Consider the following 17286-nt stretch of genomic DNA (forward strand, 5'->3'; position numbering starts at 1 on the left):
CTGCCTGCTCAACAAGCTGCTACCCATAATAATAATCAATTAATTGACATAATGTGACACAGATGACCACACAATCAATGTTATTTGGTGAATTGGTACAGCATATGATTAGTGTACTATAACTGAAAATTAAGTTTGTGTAGGTTTATTATTAGCCTACATTAGGTCGAGGCAGCACTTGCTGTGACTTATTTGTTAAATAACAAAAAGAAAAAGTAGCTTTCTTCCTTGTTGTAGCCTAATGCCAGGAATCAGTGTTGATATTGTCAATCTCTTTTAATTTACCAATTGCAGTATGGCCAGAAGGGAGAGGATCAAGAGAGACAAAGAAAATGAGCTACAGCAGGCCGCACAGGGAAGCAGCTCTCTGCTCTTCTGGATTAAAAAACATCGAAGAAGGAAGAGGAGACAGATCATGATCATGAAGAAGAAATGTCAGAATCAACATCACAGTCATGTTTAGGGCCGTTTCCTCTAATTTTATTGAGATATCTTTGAAGCTGTTCCTGATTTATTTTGTCAACACAAAGTGATTTGATGGAACTAAATCAGGCAATAGGCTGTATTAGCAAAATATATTGTTTTGTACTAACCATGAGTTACTTCTACGTTACAACACTTGCAGTAATTTTGTTTTCACATTGATAGGCTATTATTAAAACTTTGACAATGATAACTTAAATGCCCTATTGAAATGTGTCTTCAGAACACAACTACATGGTGCACAAGGTGCCCCTTTTTTCCACTGAGAACCTGCTACCCAAAATAGCTGTCCACACCACTGATAATAATCATGGTCAAAGCTCTTTTCCAGTGAGTTGTGTCCATATATAATATACATTCCATATATAATTCTGTAATGTTTAGAACACTAAAAAGGCATAAAGCTTGTTATTGATGGAATTCTGTGATTCTAGAGAAAGTGCTGGATAGTGGCAGTTCTTCCTTCCTTCCTCTCTCTCTCTCTCTCTCTCTCAGATGGGCATGTGTGCACAGAGTTGGCACACAGGTACTGTCAATTCAGTCACCATGGATTGGTGCACGAGGAGGTGGGAGTAATCAAGCCAACTATTTCTACTATAAAAGCTGACTCTGCACACCACTCTATGCTGGACCATCAAACAGCCATAGCCAGCATTGCGTCTCTGTTCAGTCTAGTGTCTCTGTTTCTGTTGTGTAATCACCTAATTTTCTTGCTTTCCAGTCTGGACTCCTGCCTGCTAGTGCCTCACCTGGATTCTCCACTGCCAGCTCACCTGTCCATGCCTCTGTCAAAATTCTGGAACCGTCCGCTCCCTTTCCGCGCCTCGTCTGTCTGGATTCTCCCACACCGGTGGAGACCTTCCGCTGCAGCACTTGCCCTTGCCGTCCAGCTACACACCACCTCTTGTACCCCGCCTCTTGGCTCTTCACCACTGAAGTCCTTGCTTGATCTCCGAGCCAGACTTAATTACCCCTAAAAGCTGGTTCTAATCAGACTCTAGACTGGTTGTTTTGTTTACCTTGTTGTTCAAGCTTCCTGTAATCCTGCTCTCCTGCCAAGCTGATGCCTTACATGGGTTAGTATAGTTTTCAGTGTGTTTTGCATACACTGTGGTTATTGTAGCTCTGCCTGGACACTAGTGGGCCAAAGCGTGAAATCAGTCCTTGCACTTCTATTCTCATAGCACTTCCTGTTGTAGTTCTGTTAGCCATAACTATAGTCCTGTTTATCAAATCCTTTGTTTGAAATAAACTTAGTTTTTTGCCTACGTCTTGTGTCGTGTCTCTGACCCTGCACGTAAACCTCTGCAACGGACTTAAGTGTTGCAGTTTACAAGCACAGTGGGACAGTTAACTTCTCAGGCTGAGACGGTGCATAGCACAGTCTAACTCAGGTGGAGTAGTTGTCACTGCTAACACGAATCCTGTCAGATCATGCCGGCTCGGGGGTCACATGTACTGGTTCTTGAGCACTATAGTGGGACTTTGGGGGCTTGTCCATCTTTCCTTAAGTTTTGTTAGTTTTTGGTCTGCAATCCCATCCATACATTTCAGAGAGGTCCCGTATAACCTATCTAATCTGTCTGGCTTGGGGAACGGCTGTGTGGGAACGCCAGGGAAGTATCTGCAACTGCTATGTGGCCTTCATCTGTATGAATGCATAATGGCAAGGCCATAACACACCTTCAGAGGTACAACAGATCGTTGTTTGTGACCACCAGTATACATACTACATAGGGTGGTGTTCCACTGCCTTCCTCAAAATGTTTCCTGAGGATTTACATATCACATTGTGGTGGTGACAAGTTGGCATTTTCATACAAATGCCCCCCTTAAATGACTCTTGCATCTTTATTGCATTCGGTGCGGTATCTGGCTGGGTAAGTATGTATGTATGTATGTATGGTCCGATATCTCTGCAACCGCTGAAGTCAGGATAATCACACTTGGCACTGAAGATCAGTTTAAGGTCCCCTGCTCAGTTGTGGAGTTACAGGTCAGCAGATCAAGTAGGGAGGGAGATACATACAATGATCAAAATTGATACATATTGCATCAGTTGTATAGGGAGGACAGGGTTTTCGCCAGCAGAGGGCGTGGTTCTGCCCTCTACTGAGGGCTCATCTAGTTCTCTTTTGCCATCAACCTCTAAAACCATATGCTTGGAGTCTCATAAAATAGAATCTGATGTACCATTTGTGCGCCTCCAGCTATTGCATTTTCAAGTGTTTCACCCCAACTTTACCTTGTATTACTGAATACACAGACCACTCCAAATATTCTGAGATTCAGATTCAAATCATTACATTCATGCTGGAGATGGGGTGTTTATTCTATTCTGGACCTTTAAACCAAAATCACACATTGATCTCAAACTGTTCCGTGTGCATGTGCAAATTTTGTCTATTGTTGAATATAATATTAAAGTGGGCATAAAGTGACTGGGTCTCAATATTTTTCGAAGCAACTGAATACACAGTTTACTGCCATGGCATCCACTCTCATTCATTAAAACACACCTCCTGTGATCGATTCAACTTTCAGGTATTTTATTAAGAGCAAGTGCACAAGAAAAGATTTCCAACAGTTACAGTTCAAACTGTATATTATTGACTCAGGATCGTGTTAGAATTCAACAGAGCTAGAGGGTGTACAGATCGCACAGTAGTATTTAACCCATACTGATCTATGAGCATTTAAGTCATGTAAATAAGAAGCACACAAATAAGTAGCCATCTGCTTTTTGAACTGAGAGTAATAGAACCATTTTATTTCTGCTGAATAAAAAAAGGTGACGCCAGCTTAATGTGAGTTTGTGAAACTATGCGTTAATAAAAGGACTGGGGCTCAACATATGACATTTTCCAGGTGTTAAAATATACACAGTTATATTTACTGTATGTCTCAGGACTAGTTGTGTAAAATATACAGGTCAGTGGTTAAGTGTTGAACAGAGGGCCTTTAATTTACTATTTGACACCATCCAAACACCCCTCACTATGTAATCTGAAAACAAAAAATGTAATTTATACTCTCACAGAACACAGATAACATCTACTTAAACTGAACTCTCAGACAGCAAAAAATATTTCCAAAAACAAATTTCTCTTCAATTTGGCCATGACAACACAAAAATGAATCTTTGAATCAGAAAAATATATTTTTCTATTTTTAAAATCATGGTGGGATAGAGTAGAGCTCTTCTTACTTTTCTTACAAGTACAAGCTGTGGACTCCTGCTGGTTAAATTCAGTTGTCTATCTCTGCTGTGTCATCACAGAAAAAGGCTTGCAGAGCCTTCCCCTTCTGGATGTACTTGAGGGTCTCTATCTCACCACCACTGTTGCTGGGCTTCTGAAAATGGATCTCCAGGTGGTCCTGCAGGTCCTCCTCCTCCACCATGTCCTCAATGTCAACTAGCATGATGGTTCTCTTAGGACAGCCACAAAAAGTCTGAAATCAACCCCAAAAAAATCAGCCTCAATGTTACTCTGCACAGTGTTGGACAACTTGTCTCATCTTCAGAGTCATATTGAAAAAATGACAGGAAACTGAGCTCAAAAATTCAGTGGTATGCAATCAAGGTGTCCTTTGGTTTTAGTTCGAAGTTCAGCTCAAAGAGAGAGGGGCCTGAACAAACTAAAGTCATTTAAAATGGCAACTTTCTGGCTTTAAGAAACACTAAAAGAAATCAAGATAAATAACTGTGGTAGTCAATAACTGTATGTGTATAGTGCTGTACGTTTTGTCTTGTGACTTTCACTAATAACAAATATACTGGTTTGCTGAAGGTTCAAAGGTGAGTAACTGCTGAGCTCGGTTTGCATCATGTAATGTGCATGAAGGGAATATATTCTTCCCATTGACTACAGACCATGAATTCCGTTTGGAGTATAGATGTTGCACAAACAATGGATAGTACCTTTAACCAGTCTCAGAACTATATCTAACCTGAAACTTGCGCAGATGGTAGTCGTATACGGGTCCAACCTGAACGTTCACTTCGGTATCCAGATCGACACGGTACCTTCCTCTCAGGGTCAGGCTCTGTGCAACTACACACATGCAAAGACACACAAAAATACACACACATTGTAGCATCAATACATACTGACATACTACTGCTGTGGCGGCCTGTCTGGAGTGAGTAATCACTTGCTGTCTAATTTTGCAGAGTAATTTAGTTTCCTGCCAGTTTCATGTATCACCTGAGTTCAATCAGTCACTGACTTACCTCAGTGTATACACCGATCAGGCATGACATTATGACCACCTGCCTAGTATTGTGTTCCCCTTTATGGCATCAAAAATGCTCTGAACCATTGGTCCTGGATCAGAGGATCTCTCAGGGTGTCTGTGGATCTGGGACCAGGACTTTGGCAGTGGACCCTTTGGGTGCTCTGGGTTGTGCAGCTGGGCCTCTGTAAATAAAACTTGTTCTACTGCATCCTGTTGATGCTGAGTCAAAATGTGATCTAGGATGTTTGGAGGTCAAATCAACATCTTGGGTGACTGTCATGTTACCCAAGATGTTCCAGAGTGTTTGATGTGTTTGCGATGTGATGGGGTGTATTGTCCTGCAGGTGTAGGAAAGTGACATTTAGGATTTCCATTTGCATGAAGGAGTCTACTTACTCTGCGACAATGTTTATTTGGGTGTCTAAGTCTCATCAACATGGATGCCAAAATCCAAGGTTTTCCAGAACACCACACTGTACCAGTATGATCAACATCATTCACTTCACTTGTCAGTAGCCATAATGTTGTGGCTGATTGGTGTATACACTCAGCAAATCCTGTCCCACTTTCCTGATTGTCCTTGTACTCTCTACAGTTAAGTATTCCAGTCATTCCTTTTGTTATTTTTATGGATCTTTATGTATCACCACAGCCTATTCCTAATTTTTGATGCATTGTACATTTTTTGGACTCTCTCTGATTCTTGCATTTTTGTCTGCTCCCTGTCTGTAATAGTTGCCTTGCTGATGGACCATCTGTGTTTAAAACTCCTAAAATAAATTCTAAGAAATCAATGCATAGATTGTGGGATAATTGCATTTCAATACTGTCCACATTAGGTTTCATCTTTTAAAATTCAACATCACTTGGCCTTTTCATTCTCATTTTAATGTGGTCATAGAACACCCATAATAATATGTGAAAATGAAAATATAAATTGAATTATTGTATTTTCATTTTGATTTGTACTTAACAAACATATATATTTTGGGAAAATTATGCTATTGTGGAATTTCATGAAGATTGCTGGAGACTCCCACACCAGAGTTAAACTCTACCCACTGAGACTGAAAGGCAGTATGAACATAAGGAATAAGGACACCTATGTAAGGGGGTAGCTCATCAACTTCAGTCAGCACACCATGAAATCCTGACTCTGACCATCAAACAACACCAGATATGACTAGTATTCAGATTCTAGTCAATTCAGCACAGGCCAGGTTTCAGCTTTTCTTATCTATGCTCATGTACCTGGTTCTAACTTCTGTCTGCTCTGTCTTAGTGCCTCGACTGGTCCCATGCCTCATCTGCTCTGATCACTTGGAGCCTGTACAGCTGCAACACTACTTAAATTACTCACTTGGAACAAGCCATTCAGATCTCTTGCTTGCTTCAGCCACCATATGTCTCCACTGGATTCTACCCTCCGCACACACGCCGACAACTCCCTCACAGACTGCAGACTGCCTGTACCCAAGCCCAGTCTGCCAGCTAAGTTTGTCTAGTCTATAGCCCAGTGTTCTGATAGCTCACTTCCTCAGTGCTAGCTCAGCTTTTGTTCTTTCCATTGTTTCAATCTGGTAGCCCTCTGAGCCTTCTGATTTGGTTTTGGTTAGCTCTCGACAGAGCTCAGTGTTTATGTGGATGGAGACGTAAACTGTTTATTTCAAGAACAAAGGAAGGCGGAAAACTCCTGAAAAACACCTGTGTATGTACAAACTAGGCCTTAATAAATGTGGCAAAGAGAGATGTACCTCCAGGGTGGAGAAATGTAATGTGTCCAGTTGCAGAGTTCTGATCATATTCCACTCTTTCCACCTCTCCTCCTCCTCTGCTGGGCCTGGAGAAACTCATCTCAAGTCGGTCCTTCATTCTCTCCTCTGGCATGGAAGGTGGGATGTTGGAAACCTTCAATCCCTTTCTGGAAACATCAAGGTGAATCTAGATCGATGAGAACATAAATTGATACATACTGATTAAAGGAGAGCACAGAAAGGACACAGAGGTTGTACTCACAATACACTGTGAACGGACTGGACGTATTAATGAAAATGTATTTTTCTGTATATCAGTACAGAATCAATTCTGTCAGAGTGTTGGTGAATGAAAGCAAATATGATGTGCTGGTTTTCACAGATTTGGTGGTTGCTGTACTCTGAGAATTAAAAAAAAAAAACTCTAAATATCCTGCCAGAAAATGAAAAATAGATTTAACTAGACGAGCCCTCAGTAGATGGCAGAACCACGCCCAATGGCCCTATCATTCAACAGAAATGTGCTAAGTGACCCCTGTGACCTTGACCTTGATACGCTGACCTCTAAGTCCACAACCGAGCAGGGGACCTTAGACCGATCTTCAGTGCCAAGTTTGATTATCCTGACTTCAGCACTTGCAGAGATATGTGAACGGACATACACACATACATACTTACCCAGCCAGCCAGATACCGAAGCGAATGCAGTAACCCCACTGACGTACACGTCAGGCGTGGTTAACTAAATATTAAAATATTGAGCTCATAATAAGAACAGTGTTTGTAACTGTTTAAACAGTGTTTAACCCACACTATTAAATAGTAAACAGATTTCAAAGTAGAATGAACAAAATAGACCGGATGGAAGCAACTAAAATTCAGGAAATATACTAAATCACCATCCATCCATTCTCTATACACCGCTTAATCCTCACTAGGGTCGCAGGGGCACTGGAGTCTATCCCAGCTGACTCGGGTGAAGGCAGGGGACACCCTGGACAGGTCGCCAGTCTGTGGCAGGGCTACATATACAGACAAACAATCACTCTCACATTCACACCTACGGGCAATTTAGAATAATCAAATAACCTCAGCATATTTTTGGACTGTGGGAGGAAGCCGGAGTACCCGGAGAAAACCCACGCATGCACAGGGAGAACATGCAAACTCCATGCAGAAAGATCCCGGGAAAGCCGGGACGCGAACCAGGGATCTTCTGGCTCCAAGACGAAAGTGCTAACCACTACCCCACTGTGCAGCCCACTAAATCACCAGTGAAATCAAAAAAATTCTGTATTACAGATTTAGAGGGATTAGTTGTTCTTTCCTTCGGTAATGAAGTCATTGATAACAGCATCATGGGCAAATGAAAATGCACATAAACAGAAATGTAACATACATTTTCACTGATCAGTTATTAATTCTTTCAATCATGTTTTGTTTGTTTCCCTGTGTAGTACTCAGGTCCAGGATTAATGTGGGATGGAGCTCCCATATAATCCTGGAGCTGACTCCTGACCGCAACATTAACAACATCTAACTGAAAGTAATCTTCACATGACCATGTCGTATTGTGCTGATCAAACACTGACTTTGGATTAGCATTAGCTTACCTTTTTATAAATGTTGCCTGCTGCCTGCACATTCACAGTTTCCTAACTGTTTTTTTTTGACACATCTTCTCATTGTAATGAATTGAGGTCATTGATCTGTTTAACAAGAACCAGTAATGCCAGATAACATTACTGACACATATTAATAACTGTATGAAGCTCTTTGTAACAGGTCTAACTGTTAAACTTGTTCAACAAGAGATATTTGGGAGTCTTGGCAACTTTTGCTGCAGATCACTGGTGAAGACTCATCATTGGTTGGTTGATAAAATTAACAGCTGTCATGTCCTGAAAGGAAAAAAGCACCATGATTATTTGATAATGTACCTCAAACTTTACAGCAGGATCCATGGTGATTCTTCTTGGTTTCACATCCAAAATGGAGGTCTCACAGGACACAGAGCACTTGGCCATCTTCAGAATCTGAGAGGCAACTGCAGGACCAAGAACATGACAGACATGTATATCAGCTGCATGTGGAATTCCGTTTAATGCTGCTATGCACTGCTTGTTGTACAATCGAATGACGCTGAAGTTCACTTTACCACACTGACTCTGATTACAGAGAGGGACAGTATGTCAGGGTTTGCCACTGCTGCATGGGCTGCTGCATCATTTTGGCACTAGCACTGACAAACACAGCAGTGTCCCCTGCAGGCTGAATAGCCACATCAACCAAAATCCACTAAACAATTACACTGGAGGATGCTATGTTGGGTTCTTTCAAAGATAATGAAGACTGTTATTGGCTTAGCATTCAGGCCACTTACTTGAACAATAATTTTGTGTTTAACATGCAGGAGTCACACGTGCACTTCAGTCATGTAGCATAAGCTGAGATCTCAAACTGTCCTGAGCCTGGCTCAATGGTACTTATTCCAGTGACTGATAGTGTTCACTGGCTTTTAACCAGGAGCTGAACAAATAAATGGAATCTAAAGTTCAATTGTAGGTGATGTGCTTCACTGCAGTGGAAATAGTTGGAATGTTTTTCCAAAATCAACCAATATCCCTCTCAAGTTCTGTATTTGATGTATAATACTTCACTAAATAATGTATTAAACCTGATAAAGCCATTCATTCTAACTTTGGGCATAATTCTTTATTAGTAAATCACAGTTTAGTGCTATCACAGCATGCCTCACTGACATAGCCAGTCAGCCACAGACATGAGCTGTTTAACCTTTTTTGGTTTTACTGACTTTCAATTGCAAGAAAGATGCCAAACTACGTTCACAGTATATCTCTGAGGACAGTAGATGAAGTCATGTGTACCGTTCTCCTCTTCAAAGGTGATGAGTGCCTGTCCTCCCTGCAGAAGCGTGGCAGCTCTCTGACTGACAGTAAACACTCCTCTGACTAGCTGAGGATCGCCATCTCTCTCGTCTCCGGTTTCTTCATGACAGGCTATGAACTTCACCTCTGTGTCTGGAATCTGAGCATAGATCTGGACAAGTGGGGGGATACAGAGTTACAGTCCATTATCAGTAACATTACAAATTCTATGTTGCATATTTATAATTGTGATAGTTTTGTTGTTTGATATATCAGTGTATACTTATCAGGCATTTAAAGTATGCCATACTGGGTGTCATTGTGTTGAATTTAACACACTGAATTGGACTCAGAGACAGGTTTATTTGGGAAGGAACAATCTGAGCTGGTGGACAGGCCTATTTTCATTCTCACCTTGAATTTCTGCCTCAGTTTGGTGCAGTCAGCCCTCTTACCATCCAATTCAGCTTGGACTCTCCTTAGTTTCTCCAGTAAATCCTGTTTGCGTTTAGCAAGCTTCAGAAATTCATCCTACATAAAAGAACACAATGAACAAATGAAAATTATTGCATCTCAATTTTTCACAGTGGCCTGTAGATGTTACAGCAATTAAATAAGTGTACCTTCACTTTGCTCATGCTTTGAGTGAAAGCCTTCTGGCACTCATCTTGTTTATTCACACAAGCCAACATTTCCTGCTGGGCTTTCAACTTGATGTCATCTTCTTCCAGTTTTTCCAATAGCAGCTTGGATTTCGTATCATCAGCTTTTTCTACCTTGTTCTTAAAAACAGGAGGAGTTCAGACAGAATACAACAAATAAAACAGTTTGCAAAGAGACCAATTTAAAAGAAGAAAGTAGACTGAGTTCCTAATGATGACAGCCGATTAGCACATTGATTAGTTGCTGTTTGGTCATGCCGTGAATGTCACAAATTCCATTCTGTCTAAGTTGACTGTGTTGTTGAAGCGATCTACATGACAAAGATCTCAACATGATGGTTGTTGGACAAATAAAAACAAAACTATCTGCATGAATATTTACTATTAGAAATGAGTAAAGTCAGACTTGTAGTCCTTATCAAATTTACTGTCCTACTAAACAGGATAGGATCCGAAATATCTGGAGCAATTAGCTTAGGACTCTTTTTAGGGCTTGGCACTGGAATGCTGTCCAACCTGCTGGACGTGACTGACATAATTGTCACATGCTGACATAAACTGGTTCTCCCTCTCTTTCTCTCATCACAGTCTTTATCCAGCTGTCTTCAAATGTTGTGTAATCAAAAATGACAGTACAACTGATAGTTTTAGGTCTGCGTTTGAATGTGCAGGTGAGTTAGCATCTTTGAACTTTATGAATTCAGTCTAAAAGCAGCTACCTTGTTGGCCTGATCTAAAATCTGCATTCTCTAATTAAAGCTGATTGTCAGGACAATATAACAGAAGTCACTGTTGTGTTTGCAATCCACTGGCTGACTGTCACACTCTGTTCTAATTAGTCCGGGAGCTCCGGTAGTTCTTGTTACTTAAAGCCATGTTCTGGCTTCGTGAAGGATGTTTCAAAGGCTTTTCAGTAAAGGCTGAGGATGTATTATGGTTGGAACCCATGCAGCAAGAAAACATGGCTTAAAGTTACAAGAACTATAAACGAATGAAAAGTGGTCAAAAATCAATCCAAAGACAATACAGTAAGTCAATACTTGTAAGCAACCAAACATTGCAATACATGACATTATAGTGCAGATATGCAATGCAGAATACACTCAATCAGGAATATACTCCATATCAGTAAAAAAAGAAGTTGACAGAAATGTTATATATATATATATATATATATATATATATAGATATAGATATAGATATATGTATGTATGTATGTATGTATGTATGTGTGTGTGTGTGTGTGTGTGTGTGTGTGTGTGTGTGTGTGTACACAGACACAATTTTGACACAACATCCACTGATTGCGCAGTAGATTTTCAGAAAACAGTGTTGACTTGGCCTCTTACCTTCCATGTCTCCAGCTCTTTCTTGGCCTCCTCAAGCTGACGTTCTTCCGTCATATCACCGTCCATCTGATACATAGAAACACCTTTAGTTGTTCTTACTAATCGCCAGCTTGTCCTGTACCGGTGATCTTGGTAACGTACATTGCTTAAACAACTGAATAATCGTTACCTTATCTTTTACGGAGATGTCAGCCATGTCCTAACCGACGAAAGCAAAACTTGGTGAAGTGTTAACAATAAAATTCGTTCAGTACACCCAATGCGAACGGTACGATGCTAGTAATCAATAGTGTTTTTGTTTTGTTTTGTTTTGTTTTGAGTGGAAGGTGATAAGAAAGACTTACCCAGAACGCACAAACCAGCTGTCTCTTTACCACAGCGTCCAAAATCGAAAGTAAAAGCCAGCGTGACGTTTACTCGTGTATGGAAGACCAAGGAAGCCACAACTGCATAATATTTTTCACAGTAAATTCCTCTCTGTACGTTGTATATGTGAGCACTGAGGTATTACCCCCCCTTCTAAATTAAAAGGGTTTTAAAAAGGGTATATATTATGTGGGTCATTCATCCAGAATTGGAGGACATTTGGGCTTCAGATTTTTGGAAAAATAAAACTTCTCTTTTACAATTTTCTGCTACATAATCATCAATAATAGGCAATAAACTATCAAAGGCATGGTTGGCTCAGCTTACACATCAATGGTACCATTTTTATTACATGTTTTATTTGTTGCTTTCTAACCCTACTCTAATCACAGACACAAGGTTGCAAATGTATGTTAATGTTAACTTTTTTCAGGTGTAGAAGTTAGATATTTAGCTAGCTGTTACTGCTGACCAAGAGGACAAGCTTACTGATGGAAAAAATTAATATAATTATCTTGATAATATGTATAACAGGGTTGTATGAGGTAGAGTGAGACACTCAATCAAGCCTGGCAATGTTGTGAAAATATGAAAAATAGAAGAGAGGACATATTTTTGCTCCACCCATTCTTTTGAAAAACTGATGATGTCAGTTCCAGCATCTCATGTGACTCATGTTCTACCAGCTAAAAAGGTTATGTTAACAGGGTCCAGTGGCAGTTCTAGCCTTATTGACTCCCTAGGCAAGTCAGTCTGTCACGCCCAGTCACCGGTAAACACGCACCCCTCTGACCTTTCCTGTTGACCGGGGGGAAGGGGGGGGGGGGGGGATATATACACTATCGGGCCGTCTCCGCCGCAGCCGCGCCCGCCGATTTGTTTAGTGTCCGTATGGCTATGGGGGAAAAAACTGTTTTTGAATCTGACTGTTTTGGCTGGCAAGGACCTGGAACGCCTCCCAGAGGGCATGAGTGTGAACAGGTGGTGAGCAGGGTGTGTATGGTCTGAAGTGATTTTCCAAGCCCGCTGTATGGTGCGTCTTTGATACAGAGTGTCTATGGATGGGAGTGTGTGTTCAGTGATTTTGGATGATTTGTTGATGATACGTTGGAGTTTTGTGCGGAAGTGTCTGTCCAAATTTCCATACCAGACTAATATTGATGAAGTGAGAATACTTTCAATGATGACTGTGTAGAACTGAAGGAGAATGTTGTGTCTGACTCTGAACTTTCTAAGCTGTCTAAGGAAAAACAGTCTTTTATTGGCTTTTTTGTAGATTTCATCTACGTGTTGCTTCCATTTGAGGGTGTTATTTATGTGTGTCCCAAGGAATTTGAATGAGTCTGTGATGGTTATGTCTTCAGTGCTAATATAGATGGGTGTTTTGAGTGAAGGTGAGTGCGTAAAGTCGACAATAAGTTCCTTTGTTTTTGATGTGTTAAGCTGAAGGTTGTTGTTGTGACACCAAGTGACTGCTTGAGTGATCTGCTCACGATAGTGGTTTTCATTATTGTCAGTGATGAGTCCAATTATTGTTGTGTTGTCTGCATATTTGAGTATGGATACTGAACTATGTGTAGATGTAAGCGTGTTTGTGTAGAGGGAAAACAACCAGGGCGAAAGGGCACATCCCTGGGGGGCACCGGTGCTGAGGGTCAGAGGCTGGGATGAGAGGCTGCTTATCCTGACAATCTGTGTCCTTTCTGTCAGAAAGCTCCTGATCCAGTAGCACAAGGAAATGCCAATGTCCAAGTCCATAAGTTTATTGAAGAGTTTGTAGTTTAGTTTAGTTTAGTTTCAAGTTTATTTGTAAAAGGACAGCGTGCAGTTACATTAAAAAGATGGTTGCACCAGATTTAGCTTCAAGCTAATTTCCATCTGTAGTCCTTGGTCAATAAAAAACATTCATTATTTAAAACAACGCATATAAAACGCATTACCTTAATGCAAAACAAAATCAAAATCAATCTTAAAATATTTACAAATATGTATGGAACGTTGTTGGTTTATAGAACAATTATCAAAATGCAAAAGTATAACGAGGAAGACTGTTTTCAAACCAATTACAATATATTTAAAGTGCATTTAAATGACAAAAACAGAGTGCAAAAGTACAAAGATAAAGTGCAGAGTTGTATGCGAAACAATAGTTTCATAAATCCTAAAGGTGGTAGCTATCAGATGGTACCGACAAGGGTAGCATCTGATAGCTCTATACCAGATTGGTACTGTAAATACACACTGTACTATTTTTACACTGATAGTCTGGTAGTCTGGCAGCCATCAGATGGTACCCACGAGGGTATCATCTGATGGCCAAATACCCGTCTGGTATTATTAATGCGAACAGGACTGATGATCAAACAGCCAGTTTTTAACAGCCCGAGAAAAGGTGTGGAAATCTGCCATGTTCTTAAAATTATCAGGCAGCCCATTCCATTCCTTGATGGCTTTGTAAGAAAAGGCTGACTGAGAGAAGGCAGACTTTCTTTTGGGAATGTGGCAGTCACCCCTGGACGCCGACCTAAGCACTCTACTGGTTAGTTGAGAGCGTAGCTGTACATAGGTCTTTAGAGGGGGTGGTGCTGCGTCATATAAGATTTTATGTACCAGGCGGATATCAGAGTACCTGATCAGGTTGTCAAAGCTTAAAATTTTATATTTTTCCAATATGTTGCAATGGTGGTACCGCCGGGGCTTTTTATCTAGGATTTTCAAGGCCTGATTATGTAGTGCCCTAAGAGGGTTTAGAACTGTCAATTTAGCTTGAGACCATGATGACATACAATACAACATATGGGATATAATTATAGCATTGAAATAAGTTTTTGCAGCTTCCAGCAACAAAGAGCTCCTAATGTGCTGGAAGTTCACAATGTTAAATTTTAGAACCTGACAGATATTTTGACGTGCTTTTTAAAATTAATCGTAGGATCCAATATAACACCTAAGTATTTTACTTCCTCTACGTTTTTGATCATATGACTACCGACATAGATATTAGGGGGGGCATTTAGATTTTGCTTGTTGGAGAAATACATTGTAACGGTTTTCTCTGTGTTCAACGTAAGGCATGACTTGTTAAGCCATTCAAGTGCTTTTCCCATTGTCACTGAAAGCTTAGATGCGACAGAATTTGCATCAGAGCCATGTGCAAAGAAAACCGTGTCATCAGCATACATCAAGACCTCCACATCATCACAGATGGAAGGTAGGTCATTGATGTACAGACTGAAGAGTAACGGCCCCAGAATAGACCCTTGGGGCACACCTGTAAAACAGGTTGTGAACGGCGAAGTTTTGTCATTTATTCTTACGCACTGTTGGCGATTTGATATGACTGAAACCAACTGATAGTGTTTGCGGAAAGGTTAAAATTTTGCAGTTTTTTCAGCAGCACAGAGTGGTTCACTGTATCGAATGCCTTACGAAGATCCAGGAAAATGGCCCCAACTACCCCTCCCTTATCAAGACTGGATTTGATCACCTCGAGGAAATAACAACATGCCGTGTCGGTAGAGTGTTTTGAACGAAAACCAAATTGCATGGGATGTAAAATATTGCTATTATCAAGGTGCTCAATCAGCTGTTCTGCAACAATTTTTTCAATAACTTTAGAGACCGCAGGCAGTATACTAATGGGTCTATAGTTCTTAATATCCTTTCTGCTACCTAACTTGAAAATAGGTGTTACAATTGCTGTTTTAAGAGAGGAGGGAAAAACACCTTCACTGAAAGACTGATTTGTTATATGCACAAGTGGTGCTGCTAAAACATTTTTATATTTCTTTACAAACAACGGGTCAAGTCCCCATGAATCCTTAACTCTGGAATTAGAGAGTGACAAAATAACTTTGCTGACCTTTTCTTCATTCACATATTCTAAATTCAGAACATCCAACAGAGAGGGAAGTGACCCTCTAGTAAAACCACAAGCTACAGACCCTACAGAGGCTGATAGTGATGTTGTAGGTGCCTCGATGTTAGAGGGACCACATAGCTCTGAGATGGAGGTGATAAAATACTCATTAAACATATTTGCAACCTTCAAGCTGTCCTTTACAGTTGTTTGTATAGCAGGAGCAGATGCTCCACTATTTTGAGAGTTTACATCAAGTTCAATGGTTCCTTTGCTAGTCTGCTCTTTCCCAGATAGTTTATCAATACACCTCCATATCAGTTTACTGTTTCCTTTGGCCTGTTGTATCATTTCTAGAAAAAAGTCAGCTTTTGCTTTTCTCAGCTGTCCTGTGACTTTGTTTCGTAGGCTTTTAAAGAGCAGCTGGTCAGTGTTGAGCCTAGATTTAAGATACCTTTTCAGGGCAGCATCCCTGTGTGTGGGTCGATGGTGTTGAAAGCGGAGCTGAAATCAATGAACAGTACACGGGCATAGGTGTGGGGGGGTCTCAAGATGGTGGAGTATCTTGTGAAGAGCCAGGTTGACTGCATCTTCCACAGCCCTGTTAGCCCGGTATGCAAACTGGTATCTGTCCATGAGTGGGGTGGTGTGTTGTTTCAGATGAGACAGTATAATCTGAATCTGAATCTGAATTTGGTCATCATCAGAGTGGGACAAGAGAAAAATGGCATTTTAGGGGGAACTCCAGACTTATTTGGTAATTTTAAAAACATTTTCAAAAGTTCTTTTCTCTTAGTTTTTGTTTTTTGTTTTAAGCGGTGTATAGATAATGGATGGATGGATCGTTATTTCTTGATTGAGATGTCAAATTGCAGTTATTTGCTTGCATTTCTGACCAAAAATAAATAAATTGTTTTAGTGGTTGCATGCTATTCTTGATTAGTTTCTGAATTCCAGAGGCAGGACAATATTATGAAGATTAATTGTTGTGCACAAAATGTAATTTAAATGTGGTACCAGACTGGAGTTACAAGGTGGAGTTTGTGTAAACTCCTGCCTAAATTAATTTTTTTAAATGACATCATAGATTATTTATTTAACTTCATATCAAAGTTTTCGTTTTAGAGCGATCTTTGTACAGAATGTGAAGACACAGAAGATAAGATATACAAGCCCTTTATTTCTCCCCATACCAGGGTAAATTCACACTGTTACAGCAGCAATAAACGTAGAACCATGAAAGTTTTCTCTCAGTGTAAAAAGGAAGTTTGCTGCCTTCAACAGATCCAGGGACTGATAGTGTCCTGTAATGTGCAGCAACATGTTCTCCTCTGATGCTGTTCATAAAGATTTGCTGCTCTGTGAGGAGAAGCAGATAGAGCTGTGATCTAAGCACTGAGGAAAACAATCAGTGGCCCCCACAGAGCCCATCTTTGACATGACAGCAGCAGTGTCCGAGTAGCTTCACCACTGTGTTAACTTGGATCCAGTTTAGTTTGATGGAATCAAGTGAATGATGTGATGAGCAGAACGTCTCTGAGGTCAAACAGCAGCAGAAGTGAAATGTTGCTTTGTTTCTGTTTTCAGAGGATTCGAGACCTCCATTGAAGCTCCGAACAACTGATCCAGGGAAACTCCCAGCAGCAGAACTCCTCAGACTCATCAACTGTTCTGGTCTACACACAG

General features: G+C 40.5%; 1 protein-coding gene across 1 annotated transcript; it reads right to left on the reverse strand.

The window, feature by feature from the left end:
• Window positions 1–3011: 3011 nt before the first annotated feature.
• Window positions 3012–11820, reverse strand: nmi (N-myc (and STAT) interactor). Its single transcript, XM_051958977.1, has 10 exons — window positions 11720–11820; window positions 11545–11574; window positions 11376–11441; window positions 9988–10146; window positions 9779–9895; window positions 9365–9536; window positions 8417–8523; window positions 6477–6663; window positions 4435–4538; window positions 3012–3936 (listed from the first exon to the last, which is right to left on the reverse strand). The coding sequence occupies exons 2-10, from the start codon at window positions 11569–11571 to the stop codon at window positions 3733–3735; spliced, it is 1143 nt and encodes a 380-aa protein (XP_051814937.1). The 5' UTR covers window positions 11572–11574; window positions 11720–11820; the 3' UTR covers window positions 3012–3732.
• Between the last annotated feature and the right edge of the window lie 5466 nt (window positions 11821–17286).

This window comes from Acanthochromis polyacanthus, chromosome 14 (assembly GCF_021347895.1).
Source record: "Acanthochromis polyacanthus isolate Apoly-LR-REF ecotype Palm Island chromosome 14, KAUST_Apoly_ChrSc, whole genome shotgun sequence".
In the NCBI taxonomy this organism is placed as follows: Eukaryota; Metazoa; Chordata; class Actinopteri; family Pomacentridae; genus Acanthochromis; species Acanthochromis polyacanthus.